At 40.6% G+C, this 23,418-nt stretch overlaps 1 protein-coding gene and 1 long non-coding RNA gene across 3 annotated transcripts; both read right to left on the reverse strand.

Annotated features, from left to right (window-relative positions):
- Positions 1 to 693: 693 nt before the first annotated feature.
- Positions 694 to 2,916, reverse strand: LOC120549236. Its single transcript, XR_005637361.1, has 5 exons — positions 2,636 to 2,916; positions 2,304 to 2,552; positions 1,682 to 1,765; positions 1,242 to 1,356; positions 694 to 1,143 (listed from the first exon to the last, which is right to left on the reverse strand). It is a non-coding gene; the product is annotated as an uncharacterized LOC120549236 (long non-coding RNA).
- Positions 2,917 to 5,743: 2,827 nt separating this feature from the next.
- On the reverse strand, positions 5,744 to 23,418 carry slc35f4 (solute carrier family 35 member F4). Of its 2 annotated transcripts, none has more exons than XM_039785074.1 (7): positions 23,190 to 23,418; positions 9,349 to 9,649; positions 8,586 to 8,805; positions 8,356 to 8,481; positions 8,074 to 8,266; positions 7,283 to 7,372; positions 5,744 to 6,744 (listed from the first exon to the last, which is right to left on the reverse strand). In XM_039785074.1, exons 1-7 carry the CDS (start codon positions 23,416 to 23,418, stop codon positions 6,503 to 6,505), a joined length of 1,401 nt encoding a protein of 466 aa, XP_039641008.1. In that variant the 3' UTR covers positions 5,744 to 6,502. The 2 variants fall into 2 exon arrangements, with proteins under 2 accessions (XP_039641008.1, XP_039641009.1); XM_039785075.1 differs by lacking the exon at positions 23,190 to 23,418 and adding an exon at positions 13,988 to 14,555 and having other exon boundaries at positions 6,503 to 6,744.

Below are 23,418 nucleotides of genomic sequence, written 5' to 3' on the forward strand. Positions count from 1 at the left end.
CATAACTGTGGGAGTTTACTTCACTGTGTCCCTCAGCCCAATAATGACACCCAGTGGTAGAGTATTATAAAGTTCATGTTAGACCTTTGTTTTCTTTAATACAGTTTATTGCTCATTTCATCTATTGAAATTGTTCTACTCAACCACTGCCAGATAATCTTTGCTTGTTTAATTCCCGTCCAGCTCCCTGCTGTGCAATGTGATCCCAACAATCTTCATCTAACGCACCGTGCCTGAGGACCAGGCTTTTGTCGTCCTCTGTGGCCCCAGGTGTTTGGTAGGAGTCCAGTTCCTCTTAGCGTCTCTAAACCCGCTAAGAGCCGGCCTCAGGGAGACCACATGAAGAATGATGATGCAATTAGCAGTTTCCTGTTTTCAGTCTAATTATTGTTCAAGAGCCACAGATCTTTTGAAATAATGATATATCTTTATACCGAGGGATTCTTTTGTGCTAATTTCTATAACAAATGCCCGATAATAGAGCAGAAGCTTCAAAGCTGGCTGATTCGAATCCAAACTCTTTGAACTAAATATGAAATGTGTTTTTGGCTGTTTGCTATCAATATTGTAGGGAGGCTAAATGAGCTTTAGACTCACTGCTTGGGCAGCAAGTGCACTGCTTTCACCTATAGAGGGCAACATAAACTCAGGCATGTATGAAAGTATCCCCAGAACATCAAGTGTTTTGTTTATATTTCAAGTGTTCTTAGTCCAGCTTATTGTCCCAGATCCCTCCTGCACCTCTTATCCCCGCTGTCTGACTACTTCTGGCTGACTCAGGTCACATCCAGCTATCCCTCTGAGTTTTACCCCTGTCTTCTATTCTCACTATTTCCCTTTCAGTTGTCCAGACTAGGTTTTGGTCTAAAGACAGTCCTCTATGTCCAGTTTGTTGAGTTATTTCCTCCCTGTTTGTGGGACCTTGAGTTCGATCTATCTGGATCTCATCTTCTCTGCTGCACAGAAGCTGTTTGTCTGGCTGGTTACGCTGTCTGGCTTCACAGAGGTGAGGCAGAGATTTTGAGTCCAGAAGGCAGCTGGGGTCTAGACTTTCTCCTGTGCTCTCATCCAGAAAGATGTCCCTCTCTGTGGACCTTCTCACAAGTTTCAGCCTCTGGATGCCTTCTGTATTTGTTTCTCCAACTAAAGGCCCAGATGAAATGATATTGGAATCAGTAGACTTCATTCAGATAGATTTTTGTATTAAGCTTGCTTGTTTGAATAACAATTTGCAGTCTTACCATTAACTGGGTAGACAACCTTATGTCTTCTGTGCTCTCTGGCTTGTCGGAAGCGAGCTCGCCGATGCCGATGAGCCTGTTGTGAGAGAGCTGTCTGGGCCTCTAGGAATCCTTCCTAGAAAGACCACAAGGCCATACAGTATGAAACCATTGGTGGAAAGTAACTAAGTACATTTAGTACACTTTAGCACTGTACTAAAGTACGATTTGAGGTACCTGTCCTTCTATTTAATGCTTCTTTATACATCAACTTCACTACATTTCAGAGGGAAATATAGACAATGTTATATAGATTAAGCCAGTACTCAACCTTTCTGGCTTGTGTCCCTTTCCAAAAAAACAGTGTCTTATGCCTTAATTTTTCTTTAACATAGAAATGCATGATCTGAATTATTGATAGATGCACTTAAGCTTTTCCGTACTTTGTCAAGATGCTTTACCTGAATCATTCTGCCAGTGCTGGAGTGTCCTGTCTGACCGATTGTAGAAAACAGGTGGACACCCCCATCTCTGCAGTCCCTGCCCTACAACAACAAACACCAAATTCCTTATTGGGTTTTGAGATGGCATGGGGCAGCCGCAGTGACACTGGAACAGTCAGCAGCGACATGTTTCTTTTTTTTCTTTTTTTATTGCCATGGTAATTTGACTGGCAGTGCTTGTGTGGCCAATTTGAAGGGCCAGTGGTTGCAATGCCTGAGGAAAGATAATGATGGCATGTCTGGGTAAAAATCACAACCAGTCAGGATCAATAATGCAAAATGATGCCCCAGCACAGGATTGAACAGATGAGAAACTTCTCATAAGAATTAGGCAACAAGGATAGCCTGTTATTAGGCAGCTGATTTTGCTGTGCTAACCTGGGGTCTTTGGGGTGGATGGGAGTGAATGATGCTTGAATTGTTACTTTGCTTTGATGGGAGGTTTCCTGCAAAGCATGGTTCGTACAGCACACACATGCACACGCTGTTGTCTACAGAATCAGTATCACAACACAGAGTGGTCTGTAAATAACAAAAGCCTGAGTGGGAATGAAACATTATAGCCAGGAGACTTACTAACCTGAGAATGAGGAAAGAGTTATTTCGTGTCTCAGTGGAGGTAAGATTGTCTTCCTCTGTCCCAGAGATCCTGATGGCTGCTCCACAGTGACCGGTAGAGAAGGGAGGGTCCATTGTGGTTCAGGCTGTGCCCCCTCTTCTCGCAGGCTATTACATGGAGCTACTTTTCGCAGCCTGGGTCTGGAGCCTGTGGAGCCCATTGTCTCACTCCCTGTTCTAATCCTGGCCAGCTGAAATACTAAATTATTCTCTATTAATAGTGAGATATGAAAAAAGTTCAAAGTTAGTATACCTTTCTTCAAGTTTAGTATTAATTACAATTACTAATCTCACCTTTTTAATGTCTTCTCATCAAAAATGTAGGCTCTGTCACTGAAGGTCCACTGGTTATATTGACTTTCCATGTAGGTATCGAGTCCCGGTGGATTTTTGGTCTCTACTATTAAAAACTTAGTCAATTACAGAATAACTTCACATTCAAAATCGTCTCTCCAACTTGTCCCATTTCTTCCAGCTGCTTCCAAACAAACCTCTCATCTCCCCTGCTGGCGAACTTGATGATTGTCTCGAAGCATCTCTGTCTGGTTTCAGACAGAGTACAAAGTACAAATGCAGTAAACACTTTTGGTAGTTGTTAAAGGAGTAGGTGTGTACTTCATCTCTGCCTTCAAACTTGACTTCATAATGAGCTAGGTTTCTATGGCAACTCTCCCTACAGGTTACTTTGTAACTCATAAGTTAATGCTTGAAAGAACCTGTTATTTCCCTGCACCCCTTCCATATTAGAAAGCCCAGAGGGATGAGTAGAGAGTCAGGTTGTTGGGGAAATTGTTAACAGAATGAAAAATGTGACTTCATGAGTACTCAGAAAACCACAGGGGGTAGACAAACACTGTTACTAAGGTTGGTCTTATCGGGCTGCATGTCAGGTAGTTTTATCAGCCCCTGACGTACTGTACTTCATATCACTGCTGGTTAGCTCAAAGATGAGACCTCTGTACTTCTTTGTTGGTGTAGTTTGTATGTGTTTGGTAGCCTAGATTATGTGGTGATTGTTTTCAAAATGGTTCCCCTTTATATATTACATTATTTGGGTTATTAGCCATGCAAACGGCATGGCTCTAAGGACGGCATTGTCAATCTATTGGTCGGTCAGTCCATTACTTTGGTCGAGACTGAAATATCTTAACAACTTTTAGATGGATTGCGGTGAAAATTAGTGCAGACATTCATGGTCCCCGCAGGATGTATCCTACTGACTTTGGTAATCCCCTGTATTTTCTTCTTGCAAATTTCTGTTAAATACTTTGGTTTATGAACAAATGCATGCAAAACTAAAGACATTCCCATCAGCCTCAGCTGTAGGTTGGATGTAGTGGTAGCATGCAAACACACTAAACTACTATATTGTTAAAATTATACTAAACATCAGCGTGTTAGCATTGTGAGCAAGTTAGCATTCTGATGTGAGCATTTACTTCAAAGCTGTCAACAGTCAGAACAGCCTGACAGGGCTGCTAGCCAGGCTGAAAACTCTTTTAGTAGTTTAGTTTTATATGATAGTAAACCATAGACTGTCTAAAATAGTAGTAAACCTTGTTTTTACAGTCTATGTACTAAACTGAATAACTTTGGGTTTAAAACGTGGTCAAACAAAACAAGCAATTTAAACAGCTTGGATTCTGGGAAATTGTGATGGCCATTTTTCAGTATATTCTGACATTTTAGCATGCTGACAGTCTTATCATATAAATTATGGATGCATCTGCAGTTTGGACAATGTTTTTGGCCCATTTCAAGCACTATTAGTTGTCTCATGTGACTTTTTAAAATGCTGATTGCTGTCCATTTTTTGGCAAATGATGCGGATTGGCATTCAACCTGTAATATGATAATACCTTGTAGCAGGGTTTTGTAATTTTTGTAATTAATCCCTTTTCACCTTTTGATCATATTCCTTTACCCCTATCCAATAAGAACGTATGAAAATCTGTTATTGCGGCTAAAGCTGTATTTTACATCCACTACATAAGGCGCCTTTCTGATTACCATCTCTCATCAGAATTCAGCACAACTACTGTATCGTGGAATTAAGATTTGAACATAACACATTCCTCTGCTTCTTCTAGCTCATTTATTTTAATGTGTTAAAATGCCACTGCAGTTGTTTAGCTGAAAGTGTCACCTCAGCAAATGCTTCATTAGAGATCTCAACTCACTGACTGCACTCCAGCAATCATAATGGCACAGTGGTGTTAGACTCTTGGGAGTGTGTGTGCATGTGTGTGTGTTACGAAGAGTGATGTAGAAAGACACAAAATAATTCTCCTGACACCCTAATCATCTCAACAGCACTATTTGCACTACATTTTTGCAACCATGTTATGTGACTCTAAAAAGTAATTTTGACAAGTGCCTATCACAGTGTTATCTCTACAGGCACAACATGTCCCATGGGCTTTTACCATTGCCAGGCAGATAGATATGCATTATTACCACAGATTGTGTGTATACTTACACACAATCTATGGTATATATACACACATACATATGTGAAAGAGGATAAATGATAGTATAGACAATCCTTATTAATCTTCTTCAGTTTGCAGTGCCTGTGTGTTTCTGTGTGTGTGTGTGTGTGTGTGTGTGTGTGTGTGTGTGTGTGTGTGTAGCACAGAAGCATTGCATAATATATCATAGCAAGAGAGTGGGAGAATTCTTCAAAGTCATCGCTGCTAAATCAATACAATGCAATGTACTTAACAGATTACTAATATTGTATGAACCACTCTGCTAAGTTCTGCTAAAAATATCTGGTCATGATACAAAGTACATGGCTGAAACAATGTTTGTCTGTTATACAGTCTTATGAGGCTGTTTTACAGTTTCAGTTTTGAAAAAATGGTTACCCCACCCATTACACCTTAAACCAGGGATACTCAACTTGCTTTGCCTGGGGGGACACTTTTGCAAAATGACAGTCAATAAAAAAACATTAATAATATGTATCAGGTACAATGAATAAAGCTCATAACTCATCTTTCTTTGAATTTAAGAATTTAACTGAGGTCATGTGTACACAGGGGCGTTTCTAGGATTTTGTGACATTTGGGGCTTAGGGATGCTCCGCTCTGGCGCTTTTTTTAATAAACAAGCTCTATTTTTATATTTTTTAATGCACTCTGGCACCTTATTTACATTTAAAGTACAAAAACAATTCCCAGTGTGAATCAATTTTATTCATTGTGAATTAAAAATGTGATTGGCGGCCACCAGAAGTTGAGTATCGCAGCCTTAAACGTACTTTAACATCAAAATATGTGTCTTAGACCAGGCCATTTTGCATGTTTTCATGTTGAAGTGGGAGAGCCAGGATTTTAGAAATACTGAGTCCATGAGTCCATCCACCCCAACAGCACAGATAAAAAACAGCATTCATAATTATAATTATTATAATAGTAATTTTTATAAAAGTAAACAACATAATACAAACTTATAATGGTAATTTATTCGGGGGTGTTTGTGAAGCTTTGCAAGCGTATGTATCCTTGTCAGTTCTGATTTAGGCAGCAATTTACTGAGAAAATGAAAGATGTTTCAGTATATTGTTAGAAACTCAGGAATTAGCCACATTCATGTGGTCATTAGCTAAACAAGCAATACACTGCTATAAATGAGAGTTTTAAGTCTTTAATTATAAAACCAAAAGAGCCTGTACATTACGCATAGTATAATTGCCATTCTTGTATATAATACTATTCAGTAAGACTTAAAATAATACTCTCATTGATACAGCTCTAAACAAATATCATAAATACATATAAGATTGAGCCAAACTGGCCCTGCCAATATTTATATTCACAGAATACAGTCCGCAGAGCAGGTCAGGGGAGGCCAGTCAGCGCTTGGTTTGGGTGCGTGCGAGGAACATGACTGAGTGTGGCAAGTATTTCAAGAAAGTAAATTACACTTTCCACCCTTTCAATTAGCAAAAACCTAGAATGTTCTTCATTCCCTTCTGCAGTGAAGTGATGGAGACAGAGATGCATCTCCAGATGGAAGTTCAAGACAATACTTCCTGTCTTCCTGACAGGTGAGAGTCCATGTGGACCGAACCTCCCGCCACGGAGTCATGGAGGAACATGAGCAGACAGGGCTTTAAGACTGGTTAACAGAAGCTACTAGCAGAGCTCAGCCATGTCATGCCAAGGGAATGGAGACAGTGCCATTTGCTCGACTGCGACTTCGAGTGTGGACGCTGGACTCTGTGAGTTCCTCGCCATGTTCCTCCGACTTCTTGTCTGCGATGTTGGCCAGGAATCGCAGAGTGACTGAGTCCCACTCCTCTGGCAGCAGCAGGAGCAAAAAGCCCAGGCAGATGATGCAGGTGGCTGCCAGGCGCACCACACTGAAGATCACCTCATGTTTCAAAACATCTACAGCTACAGCAGGTGAAAGACAGAAACAAAAGAGGGAGCCGAAGAGCAGGACAGGGAAGGAGGGTGGGGGAGAAACAAAAACAAATTGAGATTAATTACATAAAGTAAGATAAACCACAGGACACTGGGGCTGTAGGGGATAAGTGTAGCAAATGCGGCTTATAATCAACACAAGCCATCCACTTTATCCTCTGTGTCTTTGCGGTCTGGAGCCCTTGGACAAATTGCCGTAGCCCACTGACCTTCATACAGTCCATTGTAGAACTTGTCTGCAGGCATTTAGTGTCGCCTTAGCAACCTGATCCTCCCTCAGCGAGAGGATAGTTGCAGGTTCTGTTGAGGCACGTTGATGATTGGGTTTCCAGGACAAGTGTGGCAGACTTGCTGTGTAATCTGTTTGCTACAGTGACCCTAAGTGCTGACATCTCATCACAAAACCACAGTATGTGTGGCTATTTACTCTCATTTTCACGATCATATTAATTTCCACCATAATATTCAGAAAGGTAGGTAATACTTGAGCCACATTAAGAAACCCTACCTGCATTGCCTGGCACACTGAGCAGTGTCCCTATGGAGATGAGAATGGGGTACGTCAGCACAACACCAACATGGACCAAGATGTTGAACACTGTAAAAGACATCAATAAGTTGAAAACATTGGAGTACAAATGGATAAGAACTGAAAAAATTGGTCGATTAATCAATAAGTCAATCAGCAGAAAATTATTTGGCAACAATTTTGATAATCGATTAATCATTCAATAAATTTTTTTCAGCAAAAACACAGAATAGTCACTTGTTCCAGCTTCCCACATATGAAGATTTGCTTCTTTTTGTTTGTTTTCTATGATAGTAATCTGAAAATCCTCTTGTTTTGGACTGTTGGTCAGGCAAAAAAAGCCATTTAAATATGTCACCTAGGGCTCTGGGAAATTGCCAGGAGTTTCTCTCATTTTCTGACATTTTATAGACCTAACCACAGGGTATTGATTAAAGGTACCTTGTGGAGTTTTGTTAGTAGTAATATGGAGCAATGTTTTTAGTCGTGGGTCCCCTAACCTGATATATTATGAGAAAGAAAATGCATTTAACACATTTGTTCCTCAAGGATGCACACAATTAATCTTAGTTAAAAAAAACACTAAAAGTCTGTTTACAAGACAACTCCACAAGGCACCTGCAATAAAGAAAATAATTGGCAAATAAATCAACAATGAAAATAATTGTTAGCTGCAACCCTAAAATACATTTGAAAAGCTTTAATGGAAACACACGGGTTAAACCATGATCTTCACTCTTCGTTCTACAGGGATGTATATGCACTCTCACCCAGCCACAGTCCTGCCATTCCACACAGGTACCCCCAGGGCAGCGAGGACAGTGAGCCCCAGTGCTCTACCTTGGTGAAGTAGAGGATGAGGGGCACACAGGAGATGAAGATGAGGTTGAAAAAGCCCATGGTTGAAAGGAAGTGGGCCACTTCGCCAAGGCTGGCACTGCCCAGGAACATCTTGAACAGCACCTGGACGGTGAGGAGACAATTAGTATAAAGTATTTAAAGTCAGTTCAAAGGCAATCACACAAGTGGTTCAAACTGTAATATGGTCTAACCTTGTAGAGAGCTGATGTGGAGGCCGAGCCCACAGCCAATGCCACGCCCACAAAGGAATCGCCATGGAAACCGTCAGCATAAGCCATCATGACAATACCTGTGATGGCCATGATGGCTGCCACTATCTGTAGGTAGAGATTCAGAGCAATCAGTGGTGTCAGTACTCCTCAGGAGACAGAAACACAGTTCTTGTAAGTATTATTATCATTGTTGGTGTTTTCATACAGACCCGAACACCCATGAAACGGTCCTTGAGAACAATCCAGGACAAGAGAAAGACAAAAGCTTTGTGGCAGCAGTAGAGGGCAGAGACATCAGTGGCGGTCAGTTTCTTCAAGGCCATGAGGTACAGGTAGTTGGTCAGTGTCCACAGGATTGAGAAGGGTGCTGTTCTCTTTACGAAAAGCTTGAGAGTCATCCCATCCTCCCCAAAGAGCTTGCTGCACTCCCTGTTTGAGAGAACAAACCACAGAAGGTTAAAGGAAGTGATGTCAACAATTTTTTTCCTTTTGGAACAGCGTCTTTGTTTGTTTGCCTTGCTATCAAGAAGCCCAAGCTTTTAGGATGGAAATTTTGGTTGCTTAGTTGCCTGGTTCCTCATGGACAGGAGGGTGGTTTAAAATGTGTCTCAGGTGAGTGTAAGAGTGTGTAGAGCAGGAAGGCCTCTAGGAGGCCAAGAGTGGAGCTTTTAAGCTGGTAATGGGCATACTGTAAAAAATATAGTCTTGTTCTACTTAGACTACACCGTTTACATTGGGATTATTACTTTAGTTTGTTAAACATGAACACAACTAGATGACTATTCCTCTTTATTTTGATGACGAACTTCACTGACACATCTGTTAATCTTCTGTCTGTCTGCTATAGCTCTATAAGCTCTTTAACGTATCAGTAACAGTAACAATGGCAAACAGGTATTGCAAAATTTAGATTTTGCTTTTCTTAAATAAATGTTTTTTAAACTATGAATTATCATTTTTTTGGCAGTTTACCTGAATTTCTGTATGGGAGTCTGCTTTTCCCGTGTGGTAACCACAAGTCCCGAGTAGTAGATGGGGAAGAAGAGGATGTTCCAGTTGCTGCTGAACCAGGAGATGAAGAAGGGACAGGAGAAGGACTGGAAGGTCAGTTTAACCACCTGAGTGGTACCCACCCAGGAGGAGGAGACACCCAGCACCAGCAGCAGACCACCCAGCACCTTCAGAGCTGTGTTGGTACATGCCTGATAGGACCGGCTCTCTTCGCTGGTCTCGCTGCCTGGTGTGTCTGCCTGAGACTCTGAACCATCCCCTCCTGATGGGAGACAATAGGAGAAAAGACAATAATATTACAGCATTACAGCATCTCTGCATGTGGCCTCTACTTCCTGTTCAAAGGCCAATAATGACTTTGATTGCCATGACATTTTGTGCAAACATTCATGATGATCCGTCTTGACAACCATTTGACGGATTGCCTTGAAATCTGGTACAGACACCCATGGTGTTGAAAGGATAAAGCCCAATGAATTTGGGAATCACCTGACTTTTCCTGTAGTTAGTTCCATCACATTTGTGATTTTGAGTGAAATATCTGTCACTATCTGTCATGAATTCTAATAACTTTGAAAATTACTAACTTTAAATCTAGTGCCTTCATCAGATCCAAATTTCTATTCATATAAAATACCTGCAAAACTAATTATATCAGCCTGAACTGGACTTTGTGTTTTGTGCTAATTAGCTAATTCTAACAAGCTAAGCTGACATGCTAAACTAAGATGGTGAGCATGGTAAACATTAAACGTGCTTACTGTAACATTGGCATGTTAGCACTGCTATTGTGACCATGTTAGCATGCCAACATTATCATTTGCTCAAAGCCCTAGTGGCACTGCTTTGCATACAGGATGTAGCTTGTGTCTCCCTGGCTGGGGTCCAGCACATAAGCATTTATTGATCAATTGCCCTAAGTGATCACTCCCACAGTTTGCATTTTCCTGCTGTAAAGGTGCTGATGCATAAGGCAAGGCTTTGTTAAAAATGTGTTTGGTTAGCATTGTGGCTGTGTCATAAATAGCTTTGTCGCCTCATGATGCAGCACGTATACTGCACACCCATTGTAGTCAGGTGTGCACAGAAACCTGATGCCCAGAAAGCAAGACTAAACCTAACCACATGACATTCTACAAGAAAGTCATGTCAACCTTGGCAGCCAGTGTTTGGACTGTTGGTACATTCCTGCTATGAAAATGGAAAATGGAAACGAGAATTGTATAGATTAAATGGGAAAGCGGTATAGTATCACCAGATTAATTACACCAAAATTACATAGATAGATAGATAGATAGATAGAGGGGACTTATTTTTAATCTTATGCCACAGTGACGCATTGTTGATCTGGCCCAGTGCCTTAATGGACTGCGGGACTTCTGGACATTAACTGTGCTGTATAATATGTGAAGTGCTGTGTGTGTGAGCATTTCCAGAGAGAGCTCAGATCCGTTCTTTAAGAGCACAGTGTGATCAATTTACACCAGGGCAGGAATAAAAGATGACATGTGCTGGATGTTTGCTGCCTGTGCTCTTTTTGCTAGCTCAGCATTTGAAGCTGTGCCGTTTCCACCATGGCTACAGACACTAGAGCCCTGCAAGCACTGGAACTTGTACCCATAGTATCTCCCCTCTAGCAGGGCATCTCAGGGGTGTCATTATTGTATCTAATAGTCTTTTGTTTGCAATTAGACCTCAACAGGAGATCAAGCATTTAGGAGTATAAATAGTGTCACTGACAGGTCTAATGAAAGTGGATTGTACCAACATGTAAATAATTATTCATTTCATCCAAAAGAAACCCAATGTGTGGAGCACAAACTCTTTGATCAAGTAGCCAATGACAAGAATAGTGGTAGCAGTTTTGTTTGTCTGTGTAAAGCATTTAGAGTTATGACATGCCACTTTGTATCATCTAAAGTCTCTGTATCCACCCTGAAACTAAGTTGACTGTTTTCCAGAGCGACTTCTTCTGTTCAGAAAAGAACTCTATAGTCTTGCCAAACTTACTTTATAAGCTAAATGAATGCATGAGATCATCACTGGCACCCAGTAAGAGTATTAAAGCTAAGCCATGGCTGTAACTGTTATCCCTGAGTAAGAATGGTGAATATAAAGTCACAGATTAGAGTCACATTAGTGCAGTGGTGGACGAAGTAGCCAGATCCTTTACTTAAGATAAAGAACCTACACCACAATGTAAAAATGCCCCATTTCAAGTAAAAGTCCTGCATTTAACATCCTAATAAGGTACTTGTTCTACAGAGAATTGGCCCCTGTGACTGATTTATTATTTTACATCTATCTATCTATCTATCTATCTATCTATCTATCTATCTATCTATCTATCTATCTATCTATCTATCTATCTATCTATCTATCTATCTATCTATCTATCTATCTGAGGGGTCGCCAGAAGATGAATGTGGGTTGAGAAAGGAAAAAACAAACTTCCGCTACACAAATTAGTATTGATATTTTGGACTTTACTCTAATACTCTTTTGTGAAATTTTGGAAAATTCTACCTCTCTCAAAAAGTTATTTAAATAAAGCCATATGTGATGTTTAGAAGGTAAATGGGTATTTTTAAAGCTCATTATATGTTTTTTAAATACATAATTTTAGATAATTGTAGTGGAGTAAAAAGTACAATATGAAATGTAGTTGAGTAGAAGTATAAAGTAGCATAACATGGAAATACTCAAGGCAAGTACCTCAAAACTGTACATAAGTTTGGTACTTGAGTAAGTTTACTTAGTTACTGCGTTAGTGCAGCAGTGGCCTTGAGTCTGTCCACACTGCAGAACTAACATTTCCACTCACAGTACCATGTTTCAAGCAAGAGACCAAAAACACCTTTAAACTATAAGTCACAATGAAAACCTTTAGTATCCAAAAAGTGTAAAACTAACAGCAAGTTCAGTTTAGTTCAGTTCATTAAGCATCACCTCAGAAACCTCAGATAGAATGTGGTGAAAGCATAATGTTCAACATTGATACAGTTTGTTTTCTACAGGATCATCTAGGGATTTGGTCTAATTACACTCTGTCACAGCAAGGATTATTAATCAATCTAATGAGCCTGGTGGTTGCTAGCTGGAAAACTGAGATCTGATATTTCTGCAAGAGAGAAGCAGCAACTCTTATTCTTTATATCTGATTCTTCTTGACCACCAAGCAAAATGGTTCATGTTTTAACGGGCGCCAAAAAACCCCTAAAGCTTTTAGTGTGGGATATGGGTTCTTCTGTCCTGTGGTAGAAGCCACTATAGGCTGATCTGGTGCCAAGATGCAGTAATATTATAACTCTACTTTTCCCATGCCTCAAAAGGCAGCTCTCCTGGACAAAATTGTATTCTCATAACAGACAGAGATATTGCTGACTAGAATTGCCTGACAATCATATAACAGTATGAATAATTGCCTAAATATATAAATATAGACTCTTCACAACACATCAAAACACTAACATAATACCTGCTTAAAGTATGTGACCAAATTTGGGACAAGCTTCTTTCCACCTTTGTCAAACAAGAATTTTATACTTGTAAGGTTATATCTAATAGTATTTATATTAATACATAAAATAGTTCACTATGGCTAGAAAAGTGAAGCGTGAACATTATGCCTTACAGAAATCACTGCGCTGCATAGAATCACACAACTGGCACCCATTAACTGAGTTTATCCACTCTGTGTGACGCACTATGCTGCTCGAACCTCACATTACAATCCATTTTGTGTTTTACCCCCCCTGCCACTGACACTGCATGCCAGTGACATCGATGGAAGGAACCCTGCCAAATCCAATATGAAGCTCACAGTCATGTCTGCAGCGTTAGGCAGGCTTATTACAGGTCAGACAGCAATAAGCCTGTATCTAAGTTAGGTTTAAAGATGTGACATGGTAACGATGATAGTGATGAAAAAGGAGATTAGCGGTATCACTCTGTAATCTCTGTTGCAAAAATAAAAGGTGGAGGGATTTAGGTGAAGTTCAAGACTTTTAAGGATGAGGATGCTGAAGAGTGGGGAGTAGAAATGCTCAGTTAAATGAAGGAAGGACAGGTGAAGAGATGTGAAAGCAGCTGACTTGGGCCTGTTTGGTTTTATTTTATATTAGTGCTGGGCAGCCAAATACATGCTGCTGCTGCTGCTGCTGCTGCTGCTGCTACAACTATGCTTCCTGTCAACCAATTTAGCTTCTCAACTCTGCCAGCCTGAAACTGAAATGATTTTTAAACCACCCAGAGGGCAAAAAGTCCAGGTGGAAAAAATAGTTAAATTCAATAGCTGCGCTTTGCTGATTTTTCTTAGATTTTACTTTCTGATATCACATGATCTACTTAGAACACATCATATGAATTTCCATACACTCTAGGCCTATATAATACTGCAGCATGTGTGATGCCTTATGGGAAATATGTTGTCAACTGTAAAAGCTGTAAAATAAATAAATAAATAATGTATACTTCACAGTTTTAAGCAGCCTATCTAGACTAATGCTGCCAATAACTCCGTTCACATTAACACTGCACATAAAATATACATAGTTTAGTATAAATGGCATCCTGGGCCCCTCTGGTTCTTTCAGTTTACCTTCAGAGATGGGGCAGGTCAGGACCTGAGTGCTGTACGAGCTGAGAGGAGCCACCCGGGCTGAGTGCTTCTTCATCCTCCACTGGGGGCACAACACACTGTCCTTCCCTGAGAAGTGTGTGTGTGTGTGTGTGTGTGTGTGTGTGTGTGTGTGTGTGTGTGTGTGTGTGTGTGTGTGTGTGGGCTGCTGCTGCACGCTCAGCAGCTCCTCCTGCTAGCTTTGCGCATCCTCAGACTCCTCTGCTTCTTCTTCACTCTCTTGATTGCCCCCCCTCCTCCCAGCTCTCTGTCAAACTCTTCTGTCTTCTTCCCAGCACTCCAGTCCTGATTCTCTGTTGCTCTCCAGCTTAGCGCTCCCACTGTTTACTGTTACTGGTGCTCTGTCTCTCTCTCTGTCTCTCTCTCTGTCTCTCTCTCTCTCTCTCTCTCTGTCTGACTGGGTAGTGACACAGCTCAGTGGAGATAGCTCAGTGGAAGTGAAGTGGAGACTCTACTGTTGCTCTTTCATGCCGTGATCCAGCGCTGCCACTGTCTCCAAGGGAGACTGAGCTTCAAGTGTGTGTGGCATGGTGCAATCACTCCCTTCATCTCTTTCCATCCTCCCCCTCCTCCTTTCTCACTGTCTCTCTTTCCCCTCCTCTTCTTTTGCTCCACAAATCAGCAGCTTTGTTTGGAAGGTAACCAAGCAGCCCGGGCTAATTATGCTGCGTTAGCTGCTGCCCCCTCCTTTTCTCTCTCCTCCTTCCCTCCCGTCACCTCTCTGACCAGGCTCTTCTCACTCTTTCTCTCCCTGTCTCTCTCTCTCTATATACTCTTGTCCTCCATCTTCCAATGACTCTCTCTCTTCTTGGCACATCTGCTCTTCACTACTCCTTAAGAGTCATATTATTAGTAGAGCTCTCTCCTGTTGCTTTCACCACAGTAACATTAATTAATAGAGCTATTGAAAAGACAACTATCAAAGAGACATGACAGTCCCATACATACATACAAACTCTGTCATTTGTCTCAGTCTGATCATGTTGCTTTTCCATTGGACATATCAGCACTTTTTGCACCTGCATGTTTGCCTTTTCTCTAGCAGTAGTAGAAAGGAAGTAGCATTTACTCAAATACTGCTCCTCAGTCAAATTTGAGAAGTTTGTACATTGTCTGGACTATTTTTGCTGTGTGAGACTTTACAGCATTACTACAGGGAATGGTACTACAGTATTTATTTCACCAAATCCATCTGACAGCTGGGAGTAGAAGACTGTACATGCAAAAGCTCCACTAAGCTTCAAATATATAATGCATTGCTAGGCTTTAAACGTGCTAACAGTAGTTAGACCTAGCAGCATCTGGATCACCTACAACATTAAAGTACTGCTCACCATGTCAATAACTTGACACTTTGAAATGTAATGTTGCTTGTAGAGAGCTGCATCTCCCACCAACTATAGCTCAAGTGAAGAGGCACTGCTGGAGACGAGTTGAACTCACCAGGGTTCAGTTAGGCCTGCAGTGGTACTTAATTCCCCTAGACGTAACAACAAATCATTTTTCCAGTATGTGAAAATAGCAAATGGTTATACAGCTAGATTTGGACGAAAATGCTCTGCTTTACGAGGGAGCTCTAGCGAGGATTCTGCTGGGAGAACTAATCCCTTCTTAATAAACATACTTGACATAACAATCTTAGTTAAATCAGCAATACCAAAAAAGAATATGTTGTGGTGGTTGAGCGCAAACAGTGTTGGCATGAATGTATCAGCAAAGTAATAGTGAGAAGTATCACATTATGTTGGCGGCACTGCACCCCTCCATGAATATGATTGGACGTTGCTAGTTAGCCAATAGCTACACAGCTGTGATTGGGCCAGTGATTGTGAAGCATGATGGAAACAGCTTAATGCAGGCATGACTTCTGTGCTCAGCCTAAACAAATGCTATGCTTCATTACCATCATATGCACTTTTGACTGGTGCTTCTTTACTATTATTTAAGTAAAATAATCTGCACCAGACTTTTCCTTTTAACACAGACTAACAGTAAGATTTCTATGTTTTCCATCACTGTTGAAGAGTCAAGGGAAACCCTCTCATCAGCAAAAGGTGTGGACCTGAGGAGGGTCAGTCTAGGCCATGTGCGTCACCCTCAGGACTGTGGTCAGGAGTTTCCATCTCAAGGAAAGCCCTCCGGCCATTCTATCTCCAGCTGTGGTTTATCTGCCTGGAGGTTTAATGGACCTAGATATTGCTTAGACCTTTATATCAACGACATATCAGTGTCTCGTGTATGCAATCGGACACATGAGGCCTTGCAGTCCGTAATGTCCTCTCACCAATAAAGTCAATACTAGCCAAGTCAAAGACATTAGCACCATGACCTGAAATAGAAAGCACTCAAATAAACATGCAATATGGTAAATGCAATGTGTATGTTGGTATGTTAAGAATACTAGATGAGTCACATTTGCTCCAGGTTTTCTGTCATTATATCAGTATCATCCTGAGCCCCCTTTCTGTCTCTCTCTCTCTCTCTCTCTCTCTCTCTCTCTCTCTCTCTCTCTCTCTCTCTCTCTCTCTCTCTCTCTCTCTCTTCTCTCTCTCTCTCTCTCTCTCTCTCTCTCTCTTCTCTCCGTCTCTCTCTCTCTCTCTCTCTCTCTCTCTCTCTCTCTCTCTCTCTCTCTCTCTCTCTCTCTCTCTCTCTCTCTCTCTCTCTCTCTCTCTTTCTCTCTCTCTCCAATACTCAACACCCAAATATCTGGCACTTTTATAGAGAGCATAGCAGATCAGAGTACTTCTCTGTGCATTCCTCAGGCTGTGAGAGACAGCACAGCTATTGTTTGGCTGTTTGGTACAATAGAAAAAAACGCAGGGCCATGTTCCAGTAACACAGCTTTAGAAAAACTGCCAAGGTGCAAGCACACTTATTTCCCATGGTCAGTCAGTATGACAGAATGAGTGTAACACAAGTGCATTAAGTGATGTTGTGAGAATGAGGCTTGATTAAAATGTTGGCTCAATGTTTGGTCAGGTGTAATTAGGGAATGAGCTGGGGGCATGAATCCCTGAGACAAGGAGGGTTAAACTTATAAATAGCCTTGCTGATGATGAGACAACAGCTAGACAGGAAGGAGAACAGAATGAGACCCAGTCAGCAGAGCCCATGATGCTAATTGCTATCAGATTAAGAGAAATACCTGTAGCATGTGCGCTACAGGAGGCCACAGTTCAATTTCAACTATTGGACTGAAATTGATTGTTCTCTATTGTGTATTTCTATATTGTTTTTAAGATATAGGTACCTTTAGCTTTATATATCACAAGTGCATTGCCAGCTCACAAATTCACTGTTTTTCTTCACGTCAGCAGCTAAAAAGACCAGAAGATCATTTATTGAGTCTCTTCATTGGTTTTCTGTCTCTTCATCCACTATAATTCAACAGCACCACAAACTACTTCTCCAAAATCACCATAAAGTTGAATTAATACCTCTCTAAAACAACTTCAACACAAAACGAACATAATGATAATAACATAACTAGGTGTAAATAATCAAACAGGGAACTGAGTGTTGTAACACAATGATACTGTACTGTTGCATCACAGATCAAAGCACAAAATAGTACAGCATCCTCTTTACCTCCATAGCAACAGTGGGTCTCCTCTACTGACGCACTTTCCCGATTCAGGCTCTTTTGTCATTTAGATTAACCAAATGCTCCTCAGTATATGGTGCAAGCTCCTTTGTATTTAACCCTTCTCTTCTACTCATCACATCTCACTGAGGACCAGGAGCAAAGGAGGAGGATGAGAGATGAGAGACAAAGGCATGGATGTTATCTGCAGCTGATATTAGCTGTAGTGGAGACTGGACAGACTGCTCAACTTCTGACTGTTAGTTTCCACTCACTATACCTCTTATCATCAACTCAACTCAATGTGGTTACATTGGACGATGAGGACACCTAGTGGTGAATATGATGGATTGCGTTACAGGTGTATATACAAGGACATGAGGACAGATATTCCTAAACAAGGCTATTTGCTCAAATCATTTACCAGTCAATTCAGCCGGGTGTCACTTATCCTTATAGTTTCAGTTTGATGTGGTGAGGTTTTGATATATCTGCTGCTGAACATTTTACTACCACTAGTGGAAGTATTTTGATTTCGAATTTGGTTTGTGGTTCTTAAAGCACTGAAAACATGCATTTGTAAAGTGTAAACGTGTCTTTCAAGAACGATGTTGGATAATTCACAGACATCACTGTAGACAGTTTTCATAGGGCATATTTCTTCTGTAGAAAGTAGTTCTGGGGATATTTACAGAAATGTCTGTGCATTTAGCCCTAGTGGCAGCCTGTTAGTGGCCCCAGGGCAAAATCACCTTCCAAGTAATGGGTTCAACATTTCTCCATATAGGAGTTACAGAACTGCTGACCTGTACCCATGCCACTGTGCTATTGGTCACATGTTGTAGTGCTGTATGTCAGTGACTACATATTTTTGGCTGGACCCAGCAACTTGCTGTTGGGCCCCTATTGTGAATTTGTGTATGACCCCAGTCACCCCCAAGTTACCATCAAGTATAGCACACAGCAGACTATGCTGGAAATGGCAGCTTCATTGTTTGCCCAAAGACCAACCAGTACTCCTATGCTGGAGTCTTACCTGGCCCTGTCTGTGTCTTCACAAGACAAAGTCACATGATAATTTAATAATTCATGACCTGTGTTAGTTGATAGTGTACTCATTTGTTTTGTCCACTTAGCCTGGTTGGTAATTCGGCCAAAACTAGTTGTTATTGAGTTATTCAAATGCTATTTTCCATCCAATGCTTTGAGCACCACAAATCGATATTCCTGTCACCTCTGCTGAATTGGACTAACAGCAGAAATCTTAGGGACGCACACATCTCAAAGCTGGTGCATCTGAATGGCTAAATGTTTTTCAGTGATTTGGGTGAAACAACCCTTCTGAAACATAGCATATGTAAAATTACACAGTGTGCGATACAATACATTAAATAGTATCATGCTAGCTTTTGCAGATGCAGTGAGATGTAAAAATATATATTTATCTTTTCATGCTTCACAGAGGTAGTAATTAGACTAAATACTAAGTACTGTCATTTTCTGTCAGGCATTTCATGGAGGATCACGTTATTGTTGTTGTTGTTGTTGTTGTTGGATTTACAAACCACAAGAGGGCAATGTTAGGCTGCTGACAAGACTGTTGGTGTACTCAGCATGATGGAAAGGCCATTACAAACCTTTCACTTATTGTACCCTTCAATTATTTAATATTACTTTTAGATTACAGAAAATTGCTCACAGGAAAAATGTCTCAAAGCCAAAGCCAAAATATTTAGTCTGACCAATACCACAGTGTCATGAGTACAGCTCAGCAGCTCCTTAGGTTTTTGCTCATTCCCAGGAGCATGTGAGACTGCAGCACTCCAGTAGTCGTTCAGGCAAAGCTCATATCCCATTCGAGGCTAGGCTAGTTATAAATAGCTCTGAGTGAACAGGCATGGAAAAGGGAAAGTCCAAAATAAGTTCATGCATATACAGAATGTTTTAGGCCATGTCTGAGGAAGACAGGGAATTCACCTGCTGTTAACACAGTATATAAATGGTTTGAAAAGTGAATGACCAATCAGTACAAGCATAAATGGATTCAAAGGCATGTCTATTTTTCTTTGTATTTCTCTCCAAACTTTCTCTGTAGACTGAAGTGCACAACAACAACACACCCCATAGTGATAAATGGTTGCTTTTCACACCCTTCCTTCAAAATGTTCCTTGGAGTGCCTGTTTGTTGTTGTTGTCTTGCTGTGATGCCGGCTGTGAACAGTGCTGAGTGGGACTGCCACTACAAGAAGTACCTGTCATTTCTCCTGCACCATAGCGATTTACCCAGCGGGGTTGCATGCCAGCACTACAGAATTGCCCTTTTCGAACAAATAGCTACTCAAAACAAGATACACAGCAAATTATTGTAATGGTTTTCTGGAAGATGCTGAGGAAGCATTTACCTGCTGTACACACCATTGTTGTTTGCTCCAGCAGGAGCCAAGTGGGTGCTGTAAGAATATGTTCTTTTCTTTTCTTTTTATTTAAAGTCAATTTCATGTAAATTTGTTTCTCTTGAGCAAATGTTAGTAGTTGAGCTATCATGTGCATAAAGTGGTGCAATAGTAAATATTGCACCATGCTTGTTTAGAAGGACATTTACCTTATTACTTACTTGCAGCATTATATCATGACCATATTATGCATAACAGCCTGTCACCAAATGTAGTCCAGAATCCCCCTCAAAGGCATCTTCTAATTCAACGCAGATGGCAAGTGGCAATAATAAACTGGCACCAGAATCTTACTAAATATATCATTACCCCATAGGCTTGGCAGGGTGAGCCTACTGTTCTATTTACTTGCTCCTTTGTCTTACTCTCTATGTAAAATGATACTCAGCAGATTAAGGGGAAGTGTGCTTCTCAACTCAAGATTTACAAATGTGTAAACAAAACAAAGTATGTGACGCTTTTAGGCAGCAAGCAGCGTAAAACAAGAAGTGACTTTTCACATTCTTGTTTCTAAGAATGATCAAATACATTTAAGAGGAAGACGAGTGTGTGCACATAACCAGAGTCCTTTACATTGACAGCACCAGCAACAGCATGTTTAATAGCTATGCAAGCAGGAAAAATGGTGACAAGTATGTTGCCCTGAGGAATACCTTCTGTTGACTCTGGCATGCATAAAGATCAGTTGATGGATAGATGGAGAAACACAGGGCTACAGATGACATATTTCATCAGAGAAATGGGAAATGTCTCTCAAATCAAATAACCCCTTCGCTTACACTGGCTTTTATAGGCTTGGTGTGGATGCTATTACAATCCACACCTGCTCCTTATACCTGAAATTACATCACAGACGACACCCCATCTTTCATTTTAGTCTGCTTCAGTGGACAGTAGGCAATGAGATGAGACAGACAGAGGCTTGTTATACTGGGAACAAAAGCGGCAACTAATGATTATCTTGATCATGAATTATTCTGCCTTTTATTTAGCCTTGTGTTGAATTCAAATGTCTTGTTTTGTCCCACCAACAATCCAAAACACCAAAGATATTAATTTTGCTATCATATATATCAAAGAGAAGAAGCAAATCTTCACATTTAAAAAGGTGGAACCAATGAACTTTTGGCATTTTTGCTTGAAAAATGGCTAAAATTATTAATCGATTGTCAAAGTAGATGGAGATTTTTATCTGTTGATCAATTTATCAATTAATCGACAAATCGTTGCAGCGCTATTGGGAACAATATTATCTTATCAGATCAGCCCTTTGATGATAGTATATGGGACATTTACAATTTGGATCTTGCCATTCAAGCATCACTAAAATAAGCAAACGTTTAAACTTTTGAAAATTACCGATGAACAGCAATGAATTCTGGCTTCTATAGTCTATACCAAAAAAAGTACACATAACCATGACCGTTGTTTCAGGGGCCCTGTTAAAGTTGTCCAATCCATTTTTAATTTAAAGTTTTCAGTGCCCCGCGTTAATCACATATTCTTCCAATAGATTCATCTGGACAAGTAGATATATTCCCAAATGAAAGTGTGATTGCATTCATGGTTAATCTACTGCAACTGACACCCCTGATCAACAGAAGGCAGTTAATAAAAGACATTGCTCAAGACAGCTCATTTCCTTTTCCTCAACCTCTGTCTAAAAAAACATTGAGGTGCTGTTAGCTCATCTAACAGAGCCTCAGCTGAAACTGATTGAATGAGGCCCTGCTATCTGCGTATTCACTTTTCCTCTCAGACTTAAAACAAGTTTGTAAGAGTAATGCGTTGTGTCACAGTGTACGAGGTTTGATAGTTGATCTGAGCAGGAACGTCATAACATTGTGAATACATCTCTTTTCCAGACAGGTATCTCAAAGTCATGAATTTGAAGCAGAGCTTTTACATAACAGCCAGAGGGAGATGTAAGGGAGCTGACATGACAAGTCCAATTCATTTGGGGTGAAGGTGTACCAGCATCTGAAACACAAGAGGCTCCCAGATAAATGACCAATTTGATTTTTGGGGATATTGATTTAAGAAAAGCGCCAGTTCAACCTTTAATAAAGAATGATGACACAATACAATGAATAGGCCACAGAGGTGAGAACCTGACTTTTCTAATGCTACAAACCTTGTGAAATCCTGCTCTGCACCCCTTGCTTCATTACCATAAATCCATTTGTAAAACCAGTGATTAGGTGTGCACAGTGCATAATAAGTTTTGTTCTTTTCCCTTGTTTCCATTGGCACCGACAATACTTTAACAAAACTGGAGGCAAATATTTTATAGATTATCCTAGAACAAAGTGCACCATCAGCTCTCTTCTCCCATCCCAGCCATTCTGCGAAATTCAGAACATTGCTCTATCAAAACCTTGTTGACAAATGAGAATTATAGAGAAGCTTAAAGTATTGAAGCTATTTCTCATGCACGTCAGGAGATTGCTGGAAATATTCACATGCATAACAAGAGGAGCCACTGTGTTTGTCATTTGGGAAATTGATTGTATTAATTAAACATTTGTAATTCAATATGAGGCTGCTATCAAAGTGATTGTTCACCAACATGAGTGTTTGATTTGGACAACATTAGGTTACAGTTTAAATCATTTACTTTGAATTTGAATTGGAAAAAGCCAGCGTAATTTGTAGTGTTATATTTGTTTTGTATCTCTCTATTTTCTCTCTCTCTCTCTCTCTCTCTCTCTCTCTCTCTCTCTCTCTCTATCCAATGTTGTGTAGCAGACATGGATGGGCCAGCATCACTCAGCCCTCAGCCTTCAGCTCAGAGTGGCAGTTATTGACATCATGTTGCTGTATATTAAAACCCAATTAGCTAAGTTTGCAATAGTCGATTTTGCAATGGCCTATTTAAAATGAAAATCAGATTCGCAAGATAAGAAGATTTGTGCATTGTTTTCTTCTTCCACACTGGCACAAGCTGCATTTTAGTTTACTATGTAGCAGAATATACATATACATGATACATATATCATCACAACGTTCTCATAAAATTGTGTTTTTTTTTTTTTATTCACGCCACCTAACACCTGGCAAAGAAAGGGGTGAAATTGTCGCATCCACTGACAATGCAATCACTATACTTTATTTTCTTTACACTCACTTCTATGACTGGAGTATCCCGGGTTGTAGCCGTAGTAGCCGGTAATCCTCAGAATCCGGTCCTCTATGTCGTGCACCCCGTTGGCTGTCACTTTGGTGCTGCCGTCCATGAAGACAGCGCAGCTGCCACCGGTCTGCGTCGCCTTTCCCGGCAAGTGCGTGTTCATCAGGGGCTCCATCCGGATGCAAGGCTGGTCTCCACTCTCCAAAACAATCTCGGTGCTTATCAT

Source organism: Perca fluviatilis, chromosome 20 (genome assembly GCF_010015445.1).
Source record: "Perca fluviatilis chromosome 20, GENO_Pfluv_1.0, whole genome shotgun sequence".
Classification (NCBI taxonomy): Eukaryota; Metazoa; Chordata; class Actinopteri; order Perciformes; family Percidae; genus Perca; species Perca fluviatilis.